This window comes from Anabrus simplex, chromosome 3, assembly GCF_040414725.1.
Source record: "Anabrus simplex isolate iqAnaSimp1 chromosome 3, ASM4041472v1, whole genome shotgun sequence".
Lineage (NCBI taxonomy): Eukaryota > Metazoa > Arthropoda > Insecta > Orthoptera > Tettigoniidae > Anabrus > Anabrus simplex.
The window spans coordinates 33,926,549-33,945,586 of NC_090267.1; the positions used below are offsets into that span (position 1 = coordinate 33,926,549).

The 19,038-nt window shown below is 37.0% G+C and overlaps 1 protein-coding gene across 1 annotated transcript in view; it reads right to left on the reverse strand.

The window, feature by feature from the left end:
• Positions 1-19,038, reverse strand: part of Ube3a (ubiquitin protein ligase E3A) — a 111,700-nt gene that overhangs the window by 38,418 nt on the left and 54,244 nt on the right. The window contains exons 6-8 of the mRNA XM_067142511.2: positions 12,858-13,002; positions 5,834-6,039; positions 5,571-5,738 (exon numbers count right to left, since the gene is read on the reverse strand). Of these exons, the coding sequence (XP_066998612.1) occupies positions 5,571-5,738; positions 5,834-6,039; positions 12,858-13,002 (519 nt within the window). The remainder of the gene's footprint in view (positions 1-5,570; positions 5,739-5,833; positions 6,040-12,857; positions 13,003-19,038) is intronic.

The window sequence follows — 19,038 nt, forward strand, 5'->3', positions numbered from 1 at the left end:
TTGCAGTGAATGGCGTGATGCAATAAAAATGAACGCCAATGTTTCTGCTGTGTGTACTGTACCTGGCAGATCCCAGGGCAACAGCCATGTAGGCATTGCCACAGAGAATTCGAAACTCTTTCACATGTCCTGGGAGCCTGTCCACATGGTGAATTACTATGCACCCCACGCCATAATGTAGCCAGATCAATGATAGCTAACGCTTTGAGAGGACAAGGTTATAATGTCTATGAAGAAGTACATGGTCTCTCCAAAAGAGGAAGCAACCAACGCATTGACATTATTGCTTTAAAGCCATCCTGTTCTGAAGGTTTCATCATTGACCCAACAATCAGATTTGAGACTAACGAAAACCAGCCGGAAGAGGTCAATGCAGAAAAAAGAAAAATTTATTAAGAAACGGTAGACTTCTATAAGCAAAAGTATAAGCTCTCATCCATCTTTGTAATCGGCTTGATGTTAGGTGATCGAGGAACCATACCTACATTTTTTGTCAACTTCTGCAATACCTTTGGGCTGAATAGAGATTTCATCTATAACATCGCGATTACCACACTCAAGAAGTCCATCATGACCTTTAAGAACCATACTTGCGGACCTCAAATAAATGTCTGATATGCCTCACTCAACTGCCTACACTTAACATCATACGATCACATTATCTACTGTATCCAAATCCATTATTGTTGTTAAGGTCTTTGGGCAACCTGCAGCTGTTGCAGGAGATTGTATAATAAATAATAAATTGGCCCATCTGAGAAATTTTATTAAGTGACTCGTCAGAACCAACGGCGAAATGTGTGCACTTATTTCACATCTCAAGAATTTGTTTATGAAAATAGGGAGCCAAACCATGAGTGATTGTATATGCAACTTCTGTTCTGTGCAGTTGAACTTTTGAAGCTATTTCAGAGTCCGGAAACACTATTGGGAACAAACGTACGTTAGCTTCACTGGCACGTAAAGAATGGTGTTGCATGACAGTATGCGTGCACCATAGAATCTCAGCTTTGGTTACTTGCTCTCTTGAAAAATAATTCTGTAGACATCTGAAAAATAATTCTGTAGACACCTGAAAAATAATTCTGTAGACATCTCGCCTCTGGTGAACCATCTTTAATGGAAGAAGAAGAAGAAGAATAAATGAAGTCATATGTGATAGAGTTTGTTGTGGTAGCTGTGACAGGCAGAGGACAATTTGTGTTTGCGACCAGGGTATTATCTACTGAGTAAGTCTTTTGTTACTTCATTATTCAAATGTTCTTTTTTTAAATAACTTGAAAGGGATGATGAGAACTGGCTGAACTTGACACTACTGGTATGCTTCTTTCCTACCATGTGACTTTTTAACGCCTGCTTCTCCATGCTGCTAAGAGAAAATTATGTTTTACATATTATGCAATATGCTGAAAATTAGTCCTGAGGCATGGGTTTCAACCATGTTTTGAAGGATCACAAAGCAGCCACCTTTCATTAAACAAAGTTTTCCTTGGTTTTGATAAAGACATTGTTACCTGAAAAAAGAAGATAAAGATATTGTAAAAATCTTTAAATAGTCCTATACTCTGCACAGCTTTCTTCTAAATTGACAGTACGCAAAACATGTGAGCACTGCCTTACCTATGCTGCCAGCACTCTACTGTTCTGATAACAGCTGATGCAATATAACTGTGGCACACAGCCCTCGTAAAATGTAATACCATACTACTAAAATCACATGCGAATCACAAGTGAAAACAAATTCACAAAACTTACAAATATGGTGTATGCACTTCCTATCAATATCCAACACTAAAACAAGAATAGGTACATTCTTCTTCTTCTTTTATGACCACATAGGATCACTTTAGTCAGTCCGTCGTTCAGATCTCTTTGAAGGGATTGTTCGGGCTTTGCGGTCTTCCCAGTACTTCTTCAGACGCTCTGATCTTCGTGCCCTTTCCTCAGTTGAAAATATGAGTGTTGTTGGTTTGTTTTGTGTAAGGGTAAAGCGAAGGTTTGTATTCTTGAGTTTTGTATTCAATTTTATCTTATTTGTGGTGTCTTCTGTTGTAAGGCCTATTTCCTTCACATCCTCTCTTACTTCTCTGATCCATTTACATCCTGTTGTGGTATTTTTTGAGACGAGATTGTGTTGTACTAGTTGTTTCAGAAACCTCGAATCCTGCATCCTCATGATATGTCCAAAGAATCCCAGTCTCCTCTTACGCATGGTATCTGTAATGGGTTGTAGCTCTTTGTACACGACTTTGTTAGGTATTAACCGCCACTGTCCATCCTTCTGGTATTTTTTGTTGATGCAGGTTCTTCCAATTCTCCTTTCAATTTTCTGAAGTCTGTCAGTTTTGATTGTTTATTCAAGTGAAAAAGTGTTTCTGCTGTATATATAGCTTCCGGTTTTATAACTGTGTTGTAGTGTTTTATTTTTGCATTTATTGATAGACATTTCTTTTTGTAGATATCCCATGTTAATTTTTGTGCTTTAGCTAATCTATTTGTTCTTGTTTGGATTGAGAATTTTTCATTTAGGTTATGTGTTATTATTTCTCCACGATATTTAAATTGTGTTACTATTTTGATTTTATTACCATTTATGGTAACTTCTTTTAGTCGTGTTGGTTTTTGGGGCATAATTTCTGTTTTTTCAAAGGATATTTTGCGGCCAATTTTATTTGCAAACTACCTCACTCCTCATTTCCCTAGTACGCCTCTTCGGTGATGCCTAGGTCATCTATGACAGCTGATGGCAGAGCTGTTGAGGATCCAACCAGCCTTAGGGCTGAAGACTGAACATTGTACAACATTTATTTGCTATGTTTTGAAGTTCTGATATCTGGGTTTTTGCTTCTTTTATGTCCACTGCTAGTAATGCTAAATTGTCAGCGAAACCCAGGCAATTTGTTTTGATTTTTTGCCCAATCTTTATTTTGGGGGGACATTTCCTAAACCATTCCCTCATTACCATTTCTAGAGCACAATTAAATAATAGTGGTGAGAGCCCAATGTTTCAAATGTTTCTGATGTTTCACCCCTAAACTTCACTTTTGATTTGGTGTTAGTGAGAGTCAATTTTATCATGTTTATTAATCTGGGGTGTAGTCCAAGGTGTCTTAAAATTTTGAACAGAGATTCTCTATGGATGCAATCATACGCTTTCTTGAAATCTACAAATGTTATCACCATATCTCTATTTCTTCTCCTGTTATAGTCCATTATCAACTTAAGACTCATGATCTGATCAGGACAGCTCCTCCAGGGTCTGAAACCTCCTTGATATTCTCCTAGTTCTTTCTCAAGTAGTAAATTTATCCTATTACGGATGATTATTGAAAATATTTTGTATGTTATGTCTAGCAGCGAGATTCCCCTGTAGTTATTAGGGTCGGTTTTGTCTCCTTTTTTTGTGCAGTGGGTGAATGAGGGCTGTTGTCCAGTGTTCTGGTAATTCTTCTTTAATCCAGATAGAGACAAGTTGTTGATGGAGGGCAACTTTTGCTGATGTTCCTGCATATTTCCAGATTTCCGCAAAGGTTTGATCTTCTCCTGGCGCTTTGTAGTTTTACATTATTATTAAGAATAAAAGAAATAAATAATACGCGGCTAATGACTGGCATAGAAAGGAGGTTATGGCTGATCGAGACCAAGGTGCCAATTTTTGCCACTTGTCTTTCACGAACTATACTGGGGATGGTACACAGACGAACTATCCTACTAACCAACACACAGATGTAAATAAAATTACATCTAGACTGAACACTAATAAACCTATACCCCACACGCCGAGCGAGGTAGGTTAATCATGTGGTGATGTAGACAATACAGTTGGCATCCAGGTTTCGAGACTGCATCCAACCGATATAAATCGATATGAATGGCAGCTTGGGATTGACTGAATCAAGACTGAATAATACAAACATACTTCACAAACTCAAAATCTCCTAACCAACAAACAACCTTCATCTTACAATGTGATGTCACTTTATTTTAGATCTTGTTCTGTATTCACAAAATTACACGTGATATTACAAGCTACTAGTCGTGACTCAAAACTTCCGAACCCCTCACATGAAAGATAGGTTAGAAACTCAACATGGCGTGGCCCGAACGGTGTCACGACACATTACACCTTTACACAAGACTTACCTACGTCAGTGCATTTAATAATAATCATAAGCACTCGAATGAGTATTCAGTTTATAAGTGAATTTCACACTTTCCTGCATTCAGTCAGGGTTTTTGTCTGCTTTTACATTTTACAAGGTAGTAACAATCGCACACGCCATTACATAGTAAACAAACAGTTATCCGTTGGGTTGTGGAATTTTGTCTATGTGCATATTTTGTTGTGGAAACCATGTATTTAAGCAATTAGAAAAACTGAGAACACAATATAGGCCTAATTCATCAAGCTCACCATTCTCTAACACAGAATATTCAACAGTAAGCAGATTATAACATTGAAAATTCGATCGATAAATCGATCGATCATATGGCTACTGATGCTATCAGTTACTTCACATTCAAGACCACACTTGTTTTTTTAATGTTTATTAAGATTTCTTTACAATTTATTCCTGGCATAAAAGACATGCCCTAGATTAATGTTATAAAAAACTGAAAAATGCACTTCTATTACACGGATAAATACAGTATGTCAATTTCATCTGGTAGAAAGAATTTCCCAGATTTTTTCCTGAATTCCCCGACATTTCCTGGTTTTTCCGTTATTTATCAAATTCCCTGACATTTCCCAGTTTCCCCGGTTTTCCATACAGGTGGACACCCTGTTTAATGTGCTAAGTGTTATGGAGTGCTGCTGATTGTTGTTCAATGCTGTAGCTGACTTAACTCCCATCACAAATGCTAATCAAAAATGTTTACTTAATGCACTTGTTTCGCTACAAAGATTGTAAGATTATAAGTTTTTCAACAGATTTTTCAGAAAGCATTGATCCAACCAAGTTTTTGTCTTTGTAAAATGCTAAACACCGTCTCACACTCAACACTGCTATGTGAAAATGACAAAATAAGAAACATCGCCTTAGAGTTTCTGCCGTATTTAAGATCATCACAACACCTCTCCACTAATTCCAGCATGTCATTTTTTAAACGATCCAAGAATACTAAAGCTGCTCTCAAAATCAGGAGATAGGGCGATCAGGAGAGTGCAAGGCATGATGAAAATTCAGGAATCTCCTGCTTAAATTAGGGGAGATGGCACATCTGTGATCGTGGGATTCAAACTCACCATCTTCCAAATGCGCAAGCTCAGAGTTTTTTGACCCAAACGGTGCAGCCAACTTGCTCGGTACTGTATGCTCTCATTCATACTCCTATATTTCTATACATATCTAACTAAGGACATTAGCTAGTGTGCAGTAGTATAGATTTTACATAGTAAAGGAAATTAATTGATTCAACTAATTACTCGCTCAACTAGTCAATGTGATCTGAAACCTTATAGTGGATGAATTTAAATCACAGTTTCTAATTACTCTTCGTTCAAAGTTATTGAACATAATTTACTGTTCAATACATTGAGAAATAATTTATGACAGAAATGGACTTACCCGTTTGTTGTGTTGACAAACTAATATGTGATCACCACCATCTTTCAACTCGTGGAAAAACGTCGTCCCAAAGACATCTTGATAACAGATACGGAATGTTTGCACAAAAATTTCTTCCATATCATCTCCTTCATACTCCAGCATTTCTTTCAAACCATTGAATAAAGCCTTGAAGAAAAATAAGATTTCAAAAAGATCAATGCCATAATATTCAAATTAAAAAGCAATTAAGACTTTTAACAGTATTTTTCTGATAAACTTACTGGATTCCAGTCTTCAAGATCATAGTAAGTCCCTTTCTTGCCCATAAGTTTCTTATAAACTACCATAGGAAAGTGAACATCCAGAATAATATTGTTATATATTGCTAATCCCAGAACAATACCAATGAGAGTGAATTGAGCATCACTTTCAAAGGATGTGGGATTGAACCATACTGTTTGTGTTTCCAGTTGAAATGTGAACATGCCTGAAACAAACAATAACAAAAAAGGAGTTATTAACATTGATCTTGCCACAATCACTGTTGAGGTAATAGAAATAAATGAACAGTCAAACTGATAAAATATGAAGAACCAAACACCGAGTATCTCTTGACACAGGCTATTCCAACTTAGGAGGACTAGGGAGCCCTGAAGCAGCCCCCTGTCTAATCTCCATTTCTCTCTCTCGCTGAATCTGTAGCAATGTACGAACGCACATTCAGGAGGCTTTTACACGGAAGTGTTTTCTATCACCTTGTACGAAATCTACTATTATAAAACAAAGATATATCAATGAACAAAAAATAGTTTAAGTACAAGGCATATTACATAGTTACAAAGGCGGATCAAATATATAAACGGGAATTTGAATGTACCGCTGCTGTTAGTAATAATTCTGAGGTGGGGCTTTACCAGGATGTTGGTGGGAGTGCCTGGAGAAGGGGTTTGCGCGCGCAAACAGCAGTGAAGAGCTGGGCAGCTTCAATACGTCAAGAGTGAACAAGAGGTGCATACATCTGTTGCACGATGCATCATTATCAAATTTCTCGCAAAAGAGGGCACCAAACCTTCGAAAATCTTGAGATGGCTCAGTGCACAGTTTAGGGAAGGAACACTTTCACAGACTCGAGTGTATGAGGGGGCTGAAAAATTTGTGGCAGGAAGAGAAGCCATGGGAAATGAACCTCATGAAAGGACACCGCGGACAAGCATCGCTGCAGACAACATTGTTGCCATTCGTGACATTACTGGTGAAGATCGGCAAATAAAAATTTTGCTAATTGTTTTAGCCATAGGAATAAGTTACGGAAGTGCACAAACCATCATCCGAGATTAACTCCATTTCAGAAAATTGTTTGCCAGATGTGTTCTTCGTCTCCTCAACCAGGAACAAAAAACTTTACACCAGGAAGTTTGTCAGAGACTCCTGCATCACTACGAGGAGGAAAGAGAGGATTTCTTGCGTCGCATTGTGACTTGTGATGAAACTTGGGTGCCTCATTACACCCCAGAGTCAAAGCAAGCAAGCAAGCACGGAGTGGTGGCGAAGAGATGAAGGCCAAAACACGCCCATCAGCTGGAAAGGTGCTTGCAACCGTTTTATGGGACTCCGCGGGCGTTTTGCTGGTGGATTTTCTTCCCGAACAATGGACAATTAATGCAGCCTATTACCGTCGCTTTGTGAATGAAGCAAAAGCTGCATATTGCAACAAATGACGCGTGCAACCGATCCGAAACTTTGTTCTTCTCCATGACAACGCAAGGCCATATACTGCTACTTTAATGCGGTAAAAACTGGAGGAAATTGACTGGACACCTCAGGAACACCCTGCATACAGTCCAGATTTATCGCCCTGCAACTACCATTTGTTTGGACACTCAAACAAGACCTAGGAGGACAGTGGTTCGATGATGATGCAAGTGTAGAAAGTTTGTACGCAACTGGCTCCACATACGTTCCTCTTCTTTCTATCAGGACGACATCAAAAGCTTACCAATCCGAGGGAGAAAATGTGTATCGAAGGCAGGACACTATGTAGAAAAGTGATCTCTATATGTGTAATTTTTGGTTGATGCAATAAATTTAAAAAAAGAAGAAAAGAATTCCCGTTTATATTTGATCCACTCTCATGTTATATATGCAGGTAAAAATGTAAATGTAAATTTGTGTCTTCAACCCAAGATGGAGCAGCACTTTTCAGGCACATGTCCAATGGAGGTGAGCTGCATGTACCATTTTAACGACACATCAGTCCTCCCACCATTCTAAAATCTCTGGCAGTACCAGAAATCGAACCCAGGTCTCCAAGGATAGTGCTAACCTTTATGTTATCGAGGTAGACATACATGTAACTGAAAGTGGCTAGTAATGATGAGCAATGAAAACTATACAAGCAGCAAAAATAAAATTCCTGAAAAGTGTTAAAGAAAACAATAAGAAATAAAGTAAGGAATGAAGAGATATGGAAAGAAAACAGGTCAGAGTTAATGATAAAATGTGTAAAAATGGATTAAGTTACTTTGGCTGTATTCAATGGGTGAAGAAAGAATACCAAAATAAACTACACACAGAAACAAACCATAGAAATACAGATGAACAGAAAGAGAGTCTGAGGAAGTTCTGGGTGACAATGGACAATCAAGGTTAAGAACAGTGTAAGGAACGGGAGCTGGACAGGAAGAAAGTGGTGAATGAGCTGTGGAGAGACAAGCACAAAATGAAGAACCATATTTGTCCGATCTGCATCTGGACATGGGTAAATTATGATAAAACTATTCACAATGTATGAAAGAACGAGGACAGCTTAGAAGGATAATGTAAATGTGCACAAGAATCTTACGTGTAGGTAGTGACATTTAATATCATGTTGGTTGGGTGAAATTAGGTCTGGAACTTAAGCCTGAGAAACTTGTTATATCAAAATAATAATGGAGAGGTGGTCATCAGAAGGAAAAGGAACCCGGACGGAAAGCCATTTCATCTTCATGGGTTACATACTAATAAGCGAGTCTGACTTAATTTGGCGGGGGGGGGGGGAGGGGGAGGGGGAGGGGGGAGAGAAACCACACACTTAGGTCTTGGCTCACTTTCATATAATTTAATCCTATGGACTGGTCACTTTTCATCGATTTTGGAATTTTTAAATTAAATATTAGTTTTAAATGTACATCTTTTTTATTTCCCTATATCTGAGTTTATACTTTCTACCTGATAACTGAAAAAACCTGTAATGCAATTTATAGACCCTTTACCATGGAAACAGTGGATTAAAATCAGTATGACTCAGCACGTGCCATGTGGTTTGGGTCGCAGAGCTATCAGCTTGCATTCGGGAGACTGTACCTCACTGTTGGCAGCCTTGAAGATGGTTTTCCTAGTCTTTTCCTATCCAATCATCGCCATAAGACCTATCTGTGTCAGTGCGACGTAAAGTAGATTGTAATAAAAACAGTGTATGTTGTATGTTGGGTATTCAGCCCAAAGGCTGATTTGATCCTCCACAGGTCTGCCAACAGCTGTCATAGATAGCCTAGCCATTACTGAAAAGGCATACCAGGGAAACGAGAAGTAAGGTAGTTTCCCTGTTGCTTTCCTCACCGAGCCAGACGTTGCTATTACATATGACTGCCCAGCCCACTGAAATACATGCACCAATCGTCCCTATGAATGATTTTCACACCATTCGTAACAGGGACTGGCTGCATAAGGAATGGTATTACGAGCATCACTCATACCTCGGTCACCTTCATATTGTCAAAGCCAAGGATGAGACAGGGACAGGTCAATGAAAGTAACAAATTTATTCGGGCCCATACCAGAAGACATAGTGCACTGTAAACACTACATCTCGCCAGCAAAGACATACGGGAGACAGTAGCTTCTAGCCTCACTGTCGGCAGCTTTGAAGATGGTTTTCCATGGTTTTCCTAGCCCTTTCCTACCCAATTGTCACCATATAAAACCTATCTGTGTCGGTGCAACATAAAGCGGATTGTAATAACAGTATGTTTTCATATTTTAAAAAGGCCAACGTATACATCTATACCAGGGCCTCTCAAATGCCCAAAATCTCATGCGTGAAAACCAAGGCGCAGAAGCTCTGTGCACTATGCATCGGTCCAACTCGGCTTGACTCGGATGGTGTAGTGTAGTGCGCTGAAAGCGACGAATCGTTCGATGATAGACAACTTGTTTGTCAGTGAAACAGATAAGCGCAAGACAACAACATAATAATGGAGCAACCTGTTTCGAAGAAAGCAAAGACTTTAGAAAATCCATTTCAATCGAACAGGGAACTTTCGTATTTTTTCTCAGTCGATACGAAAAAGCCAAATACTTCACCTGTGGGACAATAATTACGTGATCATCAAAAAGAACTATTTTTCAATACAAAGGCCTTGCTCGAATTCTACGAGAATTTGTCGAAGAAAGATTTCCCTAAGCTGCATCGAGAAGCAGCTAAGTTTATTTCAATGTTTGGTTCCACATGTATATGTGAAAGGTTATATTTTTCTGTTTTGACTTGTACGAAAACTAGATTGCGTGCGAGTATTTATGATTGTAATTTAAAGTACGCTCTCAGAATTGCTGTCAGCCAGACACTACTGGTATAAACTTGTGAAATTTTTAATTTATAATTCCACCTTCACAATACTGTAATTGTCTTTATTAAAAAGACTACATTAGATTATACTCGTGATACATGTTTCGTCCTCTTATGGGACATCTTCAATCACAGATACAAAACATTAAAAATAAGGTGAGGACACGTTGAATAAGTAAATAAAAAGTCTTTGGATACTGTGACGCGGCGTGATGGCGTCTTGTCAATCTTGAACGTTAAAATGGTGCGGCATGAACATGATATGAAGCATGAAGTCCAGTTAAAATCACAGATCACAATTTAATCTGTGATTAAAAAGTGTACCTTATTTAGGCTGATGATGACCCACACAGTGTCGAAACTAATTCCCTAATACATTGTAATGTATACATAGGCATTACAATTATTGTATAATATCGAGTAGGTGGATTAAAACTTTGTCAATTAAATTATATGTACTCTTAATTCAATACGGACCCATAATTACGAAATTCATAACCTTGGATAGGTTGTGTTCAGTACATACTGAAGATGTAATTGTTCTGTCCTTAACATCTCTGCAATACAAGGGGATACCCAAAAATAACTGGAATAATGCTGTGGGTGAAGCTTGCGTAGTACACATTTCTGCCACTAGGCGTGTACAGCGCAACTCACTGCCAGTTCAGTGCCGCCTGTGTTGTCGGCCTGGCTTGTTCTGTTCATCAGCAGTGATTGTTTTTGATAGTGCTGTTTTGTTCTTTGTTCATTTTTTATGATGGCAAGTGAACAACATGCAAACCTTATATTGGGAAGTTTCAAGAAGATTGTGCAACAGTGTTTGTCAAAAAAGACCCGATTTGTGGCAGAGAGGAGACTGGTTCGTCCACCATGACAACACACGAACACACGTGCACACACAGCCATCTGTTAGATAGTTTTTGGCTAAAAATGGCATAGTACCGTTGTCCTACGTCTGACCTGACTCTGTGTGACTTTTTTGTATTTCCACGCATGAAAAGGGGCATGAAAAGACATCGATTTGACAACATTAAAGAGGTCAAGAAAAAACAAGTTAGTTGTAATGGAGTGTATTTTGAAGGCAATAAGGTTATTTTGTAAAATATTAAAAAATATATAGCTTTTAAAAAATAATTCCATTTTTTTGGGGGTACCCCCTCATATTTAATGAACATGACCAAATATGTTGAAAGAATCCAGATTTTTTATAGAATACTGCTAATATTTGGAAATAAAAATGATGCAGTCCTCAAGCAGATCTGTCAAAAAAAATTGGTCCCCCTGTTACATCCACCATGCTGTAGCACAATAATTCTTGTTTTCTTATCTCCCCAAGAATTTTAAAAGGGGATGTTATTTCTTTAAAATCTGAAACCCATGGAATAATTTGCATGAAGTCTCGATTTTATGCACAGATAACCACCTTTTGAATACATTTTTTGATTAATTAGAAATCAAAAACAAAATTATATGCTAAAATATTGCAACATGTTTCACCTATGCTATCCTTAACATTAAAGTTAAAATTGAAGGGGTAGAAATGGCTTAAGGCTAAGCTTAAAAATACTACATAAAATGGCTTATAACATTTAGAAAAATCATAAAATCACACTTATTACGGTAAAATGAGCACTTGAGTGAATAACATGTGTTGAGTTATAAAAACATTGTAGTGATTAAAGTAACATTCATTGTATGTGGCAGTTAATATTTATGAGCACTCAGGCTCACTTGTATTTATGTTCTTAAAACGTGTTTCTTCCTGGAATAAAAGTGCTATCACTTGACACCATAATTGTGGCTATTTAAAATCAAAATAAGTGGGCTTGCTTGTATGCTTCCTGTAAACAGAGTAGAAGAGGGGACTTCCAGAGAAAGTTCTTCCTATAGCTGAATGTTATGTTTAGTACAAGAAATTCCAGTTATGGTAGGTAGTTTTTTTTTTTGCTTTACGTCGCACTGACACAGATAGGTCTTATGGCGACGATGGGGCAGGAAAGGGCTAGGAGTGGGAAGGAAGCGGCCGTAGCCTTAATTAAGGTACAGCCCCAGCATTTGCCTGGTGTGAAAATGGGAAACCACGGAAAACCATTTTCAGGGCTGCCGACAATGGGGTTCGAACCTACTATCTCCCGAATACTGGATACTGGCCGCACTTAAGCGACTGCAACTATCGAGCTCGGTATGGTAGGAAGTAGTCCACTTGTCGGCCACACTTTGTTGCTGACAGCCTAGGTGCCGGAGTATGTTGATGCGGCTGAGGCCAAGGCTGCGCATCTAGTGTTAAGGATGGCACAGCTGATGATGCCTATATGATAGGCAAAACATGTCCCAATATTTTAGCATGTAATTTCGTTTCTGATTTCTAATAAATAAAAAAATGTATTGAAAAGGTGGGACTTCTAAGACACTTTTTTCATAAGCTTATACGCAGTTCAATATGGACCCCAGCACGAAATTTATAACTTGCAACAGATAACCATACGATACTAAGTATGTATAAGAGCTTATGACAAGCCTATTTTACAAACAATTACATATTTAAAATTTTTATGTAAGGGGTAGAAACAAATAACAACAAAACCATACCTAAACATGCTTAGAATATAGCTAATAACATTAAACACAGCTAATAATAAACTGTCCAAACTATTGTCCATTATTAATCTGTACATAAACTTATCTAGAGTATAACTTACCGTAATCTGGGTTGAAGATTTCTTCGACAATAAGTTGGAAAAATTCTTTTGAAACACCACCCTCATCAATACCTTGTTCACCTTCAAACTCAACCACCAGCTGTTTCTTTAAGTCTTTGGGATTTTCCATTGCTACCATTTCCAGCTAAGATGAAAATTAAAATAATTATTTGTCCACAAAAGTCAAATTCACAATACAAATATCATTATAGGGAATAAAAATAAACACTTAGTATGATCATAAATTTTAAACCGGATTTTTTTGGTTTGTTTCAGTTTGTTCTAGGATTATAGGACCCAGACGCAATGGGGTTTTGGTTGGGGGTTAAGTGTTAAATGACATACCTAAAACCACACAATATTTATGGAATAAATTATCCCACAGTCACAAAGATTCCAAGTTGAGTTCTCAGAGTAGAAAATTAGCAGATGAAGTATTTGATCTGTGAATGTTCATAATTTATTCCATAAACTGAGGCCCTAAGCTTTCATTCACAGAACAGCCTGATTAAATGCATGCAAACAGATTAAGGAAAAATGGAACATACTGTACATAATTCTTACCATAAACTCGTACACAGTTTCTAGTTCAAAAAGCAAAGCACATTTGAACTTTAAATATCTTAAGGTGTGAGACTTGATACAATTTTACTTGAGATACAATTGAAAATACTTAAGTCTTCAGTTTGAAAAAACACAAACACTAAATTATTTTGGCATTAACGAGCTCTCCATACAGTGAAATGACTTTTCGCCTTTTCTATTTGCTATCTGTTTAAATTAGCACAGATAGATTTCTGGCAATGCTGGGAGAGTAAAGAGCTCGGACTGGGTAAGTAGTAGCTATGTCCTTAAAATTCAGACCCAGAATTTATCTAGCGTTGAAATGGGAAATCATAGAAAACCATCTTCAAAGTGACAATGAATCAGTTTGATCCCTATCAATATCTCTTGAATGGGAGTTCACAGCAGAAGAAGTGACTGATAGAAGCCAAAGTGCTACTTTTAACATTAATATTTATGAAATGATGACAGTATGCAAGAATTCTAGTCATCTAAGCTGTTCAGCATTACTGATAGGTCGATTTGCAGATATTAGAAAGGAGAAGTCCAATCTTGGTTAAATATTTCTATGCAACGAAATTAAAGCACCTGTTCTGGAAAACTGAAAGATGCTAAGAACTCTGCTTCAATAACAGAATTTAGATGAGAACTAAGAGGAGGGAAAGCAAGGGTATTGGAAGAAGCCAATGTAGCAGAAGCTGACAACATTACAGTTTGCACTGGAATGCAGAAGAGTTTGGATATAAACATTTTATTTTGAGGTTCTGACCACAATTTTACTCTTTACTGTTGTACTGGAACACAACTAAATATATATAATATATTGATTTCTGACATTAAAAATGTGCTTATGGAATACAAGTCAAAAACTGTGAGCCTTTAAGGCAAGACTTACGTATGATATGATTTACAGGACCCAAATTAGTTCTTACATACTATTACGGTCTATTAACAAGCTTTCACTCACCTTATTAGGGAATGGCACTATGCCAAGCGTACAAATTTCTTTAAGATGTAATACTCTTAAAATCAGCCTAACTATAAACTAAATGCAACACCTCATTATTTCATAAATTAACCATACATTCCCAATAATGACTACAGCATCGATGGGGAAAATACTGAAATAAACAAAAGGAGGAAAATCTAGACAGGATAATAAAGTATATCATTACAGTATTTTAGTGTTAATCATAACTGCATATAAGGCAACATCATCCACATGGCTATGCTATGTACCCTATTATTACTGTATTCTACATTTCTAATTACTCTTTCTCCTCTTCTTAATTTTCATCTGGAAACTTTTTATGATCAAATGACAAAATACTGCATTTTCACCTTTTCTTATAACTTTTTAACAATTAGGGTAAGCATACCCTTGTAATCACCACCTTCCATAATATTTCTCCCAGGATCATGCAAATGGATAATTCTAAAATGAGGATCATCCAAATGGATAATTATTCTAAAGTGAAGTTAGACAAAGCAGAACTATATAATGAGGAATATCTGTCTATCTCATTGTAAATCTCTGTCTAGCACTTGAGCTAACTGGTTAGCACGGCCTTTAGTCTTGCCAGGTCGAGGATTTTAACTTTCATTAATTATTTCCTTTGACCTCGGGGAGGGGAGTGTTTGTGCCATCTTCAAGATCAGATTTTATCCCAGGTAGGGCCCCATCCTCACAGACATGTAGATCGCCTACGGGTGTCAAACTGAAAGACCTGCTTTGGAGGCCACAAGCCAGTGGTGTTGTTGTTATTATTATTATTATTATTATTATTTTGTAAGCCTTTTAAAATATGCATGTAAACTAGTGTCAAAAATTTTAACTCTCTCTAAAAAAACTCCAGTTCTTATTATTTATTAGGCAGCAAATTGTGATATTTCAAATAACATACATTTTAAATGAAAATACAACCATAGACATCCATTAGGCACAAACCGACACACTATAACATAATTTATGCTTCAAATAATGGAAAACAATCCCTTTTAGAGCTGCGCTGTGCTCTGTGTTCGTCTGGGTCCCCCTTTTACTCCGATTACTGCTCTACAAATACGTGGCATTCTACTGATTAATTTTTCCAAAATCTGCGATTTTACTTCCCCGTGATTGCAACAGGCATTGCCAGAGATCTCCAAAACTACTGACAGTAGACTGTTTTGTCTTATGATCGAGTTTATCCCCCAATAAATCGATGGGTGACAAATTAGGTGAACGAGAGGGCCAGATCATTATTTGTAGAACACCTGATGATTCTTTGTTCCTTACACACTTCTTGCTTAACAATAAAATGCATTGTTGTCCTGCTGCAGAACAAATCCTCTTTCCAATAAGTTGAGATCCAGATGGTATAGCAATGCTCGATAGAATGTGATGGTACTGCTCCTTCCTTAAGATACCTTTCATTATCAGTCTCCCACCTCATTGTTACCAAAACCACCTCAAGCCATAACGTTACCAACTCAATGCCTCACAGCTGTGTTAAGCAGCATTCTTGCATTCTTTCTCCTGGACGACAGCAGACATACTGATGATGATCTAACCCAAACTTCTCAAATTTTGACTCATGTCCATAGCACATTTCCTACAGATTAAGGGTACAATCCTTGTGTTGTCAGGCCCAATGAAGTCTCTGATTGTCAAAGGAGGCTCTTTTGGCAGATATACGTCCATACAAACCCAACATCACACAAAGGATATTCACAGTTGACACTGACAATGGGTGTTCTCTAGTTCTGTTGATTTCAGCACATGTCTACAGCTGTAAGCCTTCTGTTATGCTCGCTTAAGACCTCAATGTGTTTATCTTCAGCAGCAAATATTATTCTAGGATGTCCACAACATACTTTCTTTGTGAGTGTGTCTTTTGTCCACTTCAAAACTGACAAAAGACGTAATTCAGAAATCCCTAATTTTGCAGCAATCTCCCAGTTTGACCAATCATTTTGTAGGCACGTCATAGCAGACTTTTCTTCACTTATGCTAGTTTTTTTTTTCATCCTCCATTTCTGCAGAGAGCTTATCATCATCGTCGTCGTCCAGCTCCCACCGGGTTGGGATGTTTATGGCACCTTTCCATCTTCCTCTACCCATCCACCATTGTTCTTCCTTTACTGTGTTCCAATTCAGGTTTCTTGTAATTGTACTATTTTTGATCATTTTCAACCATCTTAGTCCGGGTCTCCCTCTTGCCCTCCCTCCTCCCATTTAGGTGTCCATCATTGCTTCGGCATCCTTCCCTCTTCCATCCTCTTAACACGTTCAAACCATCTAAGTTTATCTCTCTCCATTCTGTCCTAAAGCTTTCCCACTTCGATTTCCTTCCTAACATGCACATTTCTTACTCTGAAGGCCAGGTAAAATAAAACATTACTCACTTATCTTTCCTATCATACTTCTTAAAAATGTCATTTCACTGGCCTGGATTTTATTCCCCCATCTTTTTGTCAGTGTACAGATCTCTGCTGCATGTCAGTATTGGGCAGTAGTAAATCTTATGCATCATCTCTTTACACTTCATTGGAACTTCCTTCTTCCACATCAGGTTTCTCAGAATCTGAAAGTATGCATTTCTCTGTTGAATCCTTTTACTGATCACATCCAGTCTTGCATCCTCCATTAGTTCGCTACCCGTGTACTTGGACTCTCCACAATTTCAAGGTTTTGTCCCATTATTTTTATCATCCATTTCCCTTCCCTCTCTCTTCTAGCCAACACCATTGTCTTACTCTTGTCCATACTGATTTTCATTCCATAATTTTCAATAATCTCACTCAATATGTCAAGTTGCCCTTGTATCTCTCTCTGCTCCCCACACCACAATATCATCTGCTTCACCTTCAGCTTCTGTTTCCATATTTTGCCTTTGTCTCTTTCATAATTTAATCTGTAACCATTACAAATAACAGTGGTGACAGCACACTTACTTGACATACTCCAGGTTCATTCCGAAACCATTCAGTACTCCCCACGTGTCTGGACACTGCTGTATTGCTTGCATATATTCTATATTTGTTTTCCAAATCCTTTCTGCTGATTTCCATACCTTTATTCTGGATACTATTCTTAAGCCTTATCTAAAACAAGGAATGTCATCACCATACCCCTTTCCATTAACCGTCTCTTCACACAAAAATTGGAGCAGTACAGAAGAGAAGTCAATATTGGAAAAGAATCTAAATTAACAGACACATTCAAGGAGGGAAAGTATTTTCTGTATTATAGGTAATGATGGATGATGTCAACAACAAAGACAAGAGTCCTTTAAGGTTCATAAATTCTTCAGTATAGGAATATAACAGAAAATCCAGGCCACATTTTGTGCACATCGGATGAAGATTATGTTACAAGTGTCACTTTCCAGACACCTACATAATACCTAAATAATAATTAAATGGCACTATATTTTAGTGTGTAATAGATCAAAATGGGCAAATACCTGCAGTAGGAAATAGATGAGAAATCCAATAAATCTCAAGTAAGTATCAATTTCAAGAATATATAGAGAATTTCAAAGGTGAATTTAAATTTTCTGATGCTAATGTATGTATGTATGTATGTATGTATGTATGTATGTATGTATGTATGTATGTAAATTTACCTGGTGACACTTGAAGCATTATGAATACAATCAATTAAAACTTTTACTTAGAATTGCTCGTAAGTAAATAAATTTTAAAATCTACCAGAGAAAACACATACACCAATAACATGAATAATCAGGATGATTACTGCATATACTTAATAAAAGTTTCAAATTTCAATTATTTAAATAAATTAACAATTCTTCTAAATTATAAGAAAAACTTTTCTGAGAATAAATTAAAAAATAATAGAAATTCAAAAATTCATACCTATAGTAGCTGGAGTTCGTGTTAAAAAGGAGTGTATGAAAGCTGTTTTAATGTTCTGTCATAATAGAATATCTTGATTTTAGTAATAAATTGATACAAACCCAATCCCTCTATATCAGCATTTCAACAAAGCACATGCAAGTTGAATTTTAGCACATATTTTTATCAACTTCAGCAAAGCTTAGTTGTACTGCAAATTAAATTTGAAACCTACTAATGGTTTTGATACATATAGTAAAAAAATTTTACCACTTCATAATGCAAAAAGAAAGTGGTATGTCAATCTTTCATTTCTTGTTCCTATCTTCTGCTGTATAAATACAAATCAGTTTAATAATAATACCAGAATTTAAACACTAACATCACATCAATAAAAAGTTTTAGACAATGGAAATGACATTGTTAACACGCAGTCTACAGAGGCTCAGCACAACGTTTTCAAAAAAAAAAGGCATGTTACAATATTCGTTCCTATTTCTCCTTTAATTGTGCTACCTGCTTACAAAATAATAATAATAATAATAATAAAATCGACAGATACGCCTATGTTACTTAAACTTTGTCACAAACTTATGGTACAACACTTCCATGAATTTCATATCCCTCCCTTAATTCCCTCTTCCAAAAAAAAATGTTCTTTATTTCAAAAGTCTATAAATAACTTTAAAATATACAGTAGCCTATGTAATAAAATGAACAGTACTGACATTACAAACATACTTTGAATATCAAGATATGTCATCATAACATGCGA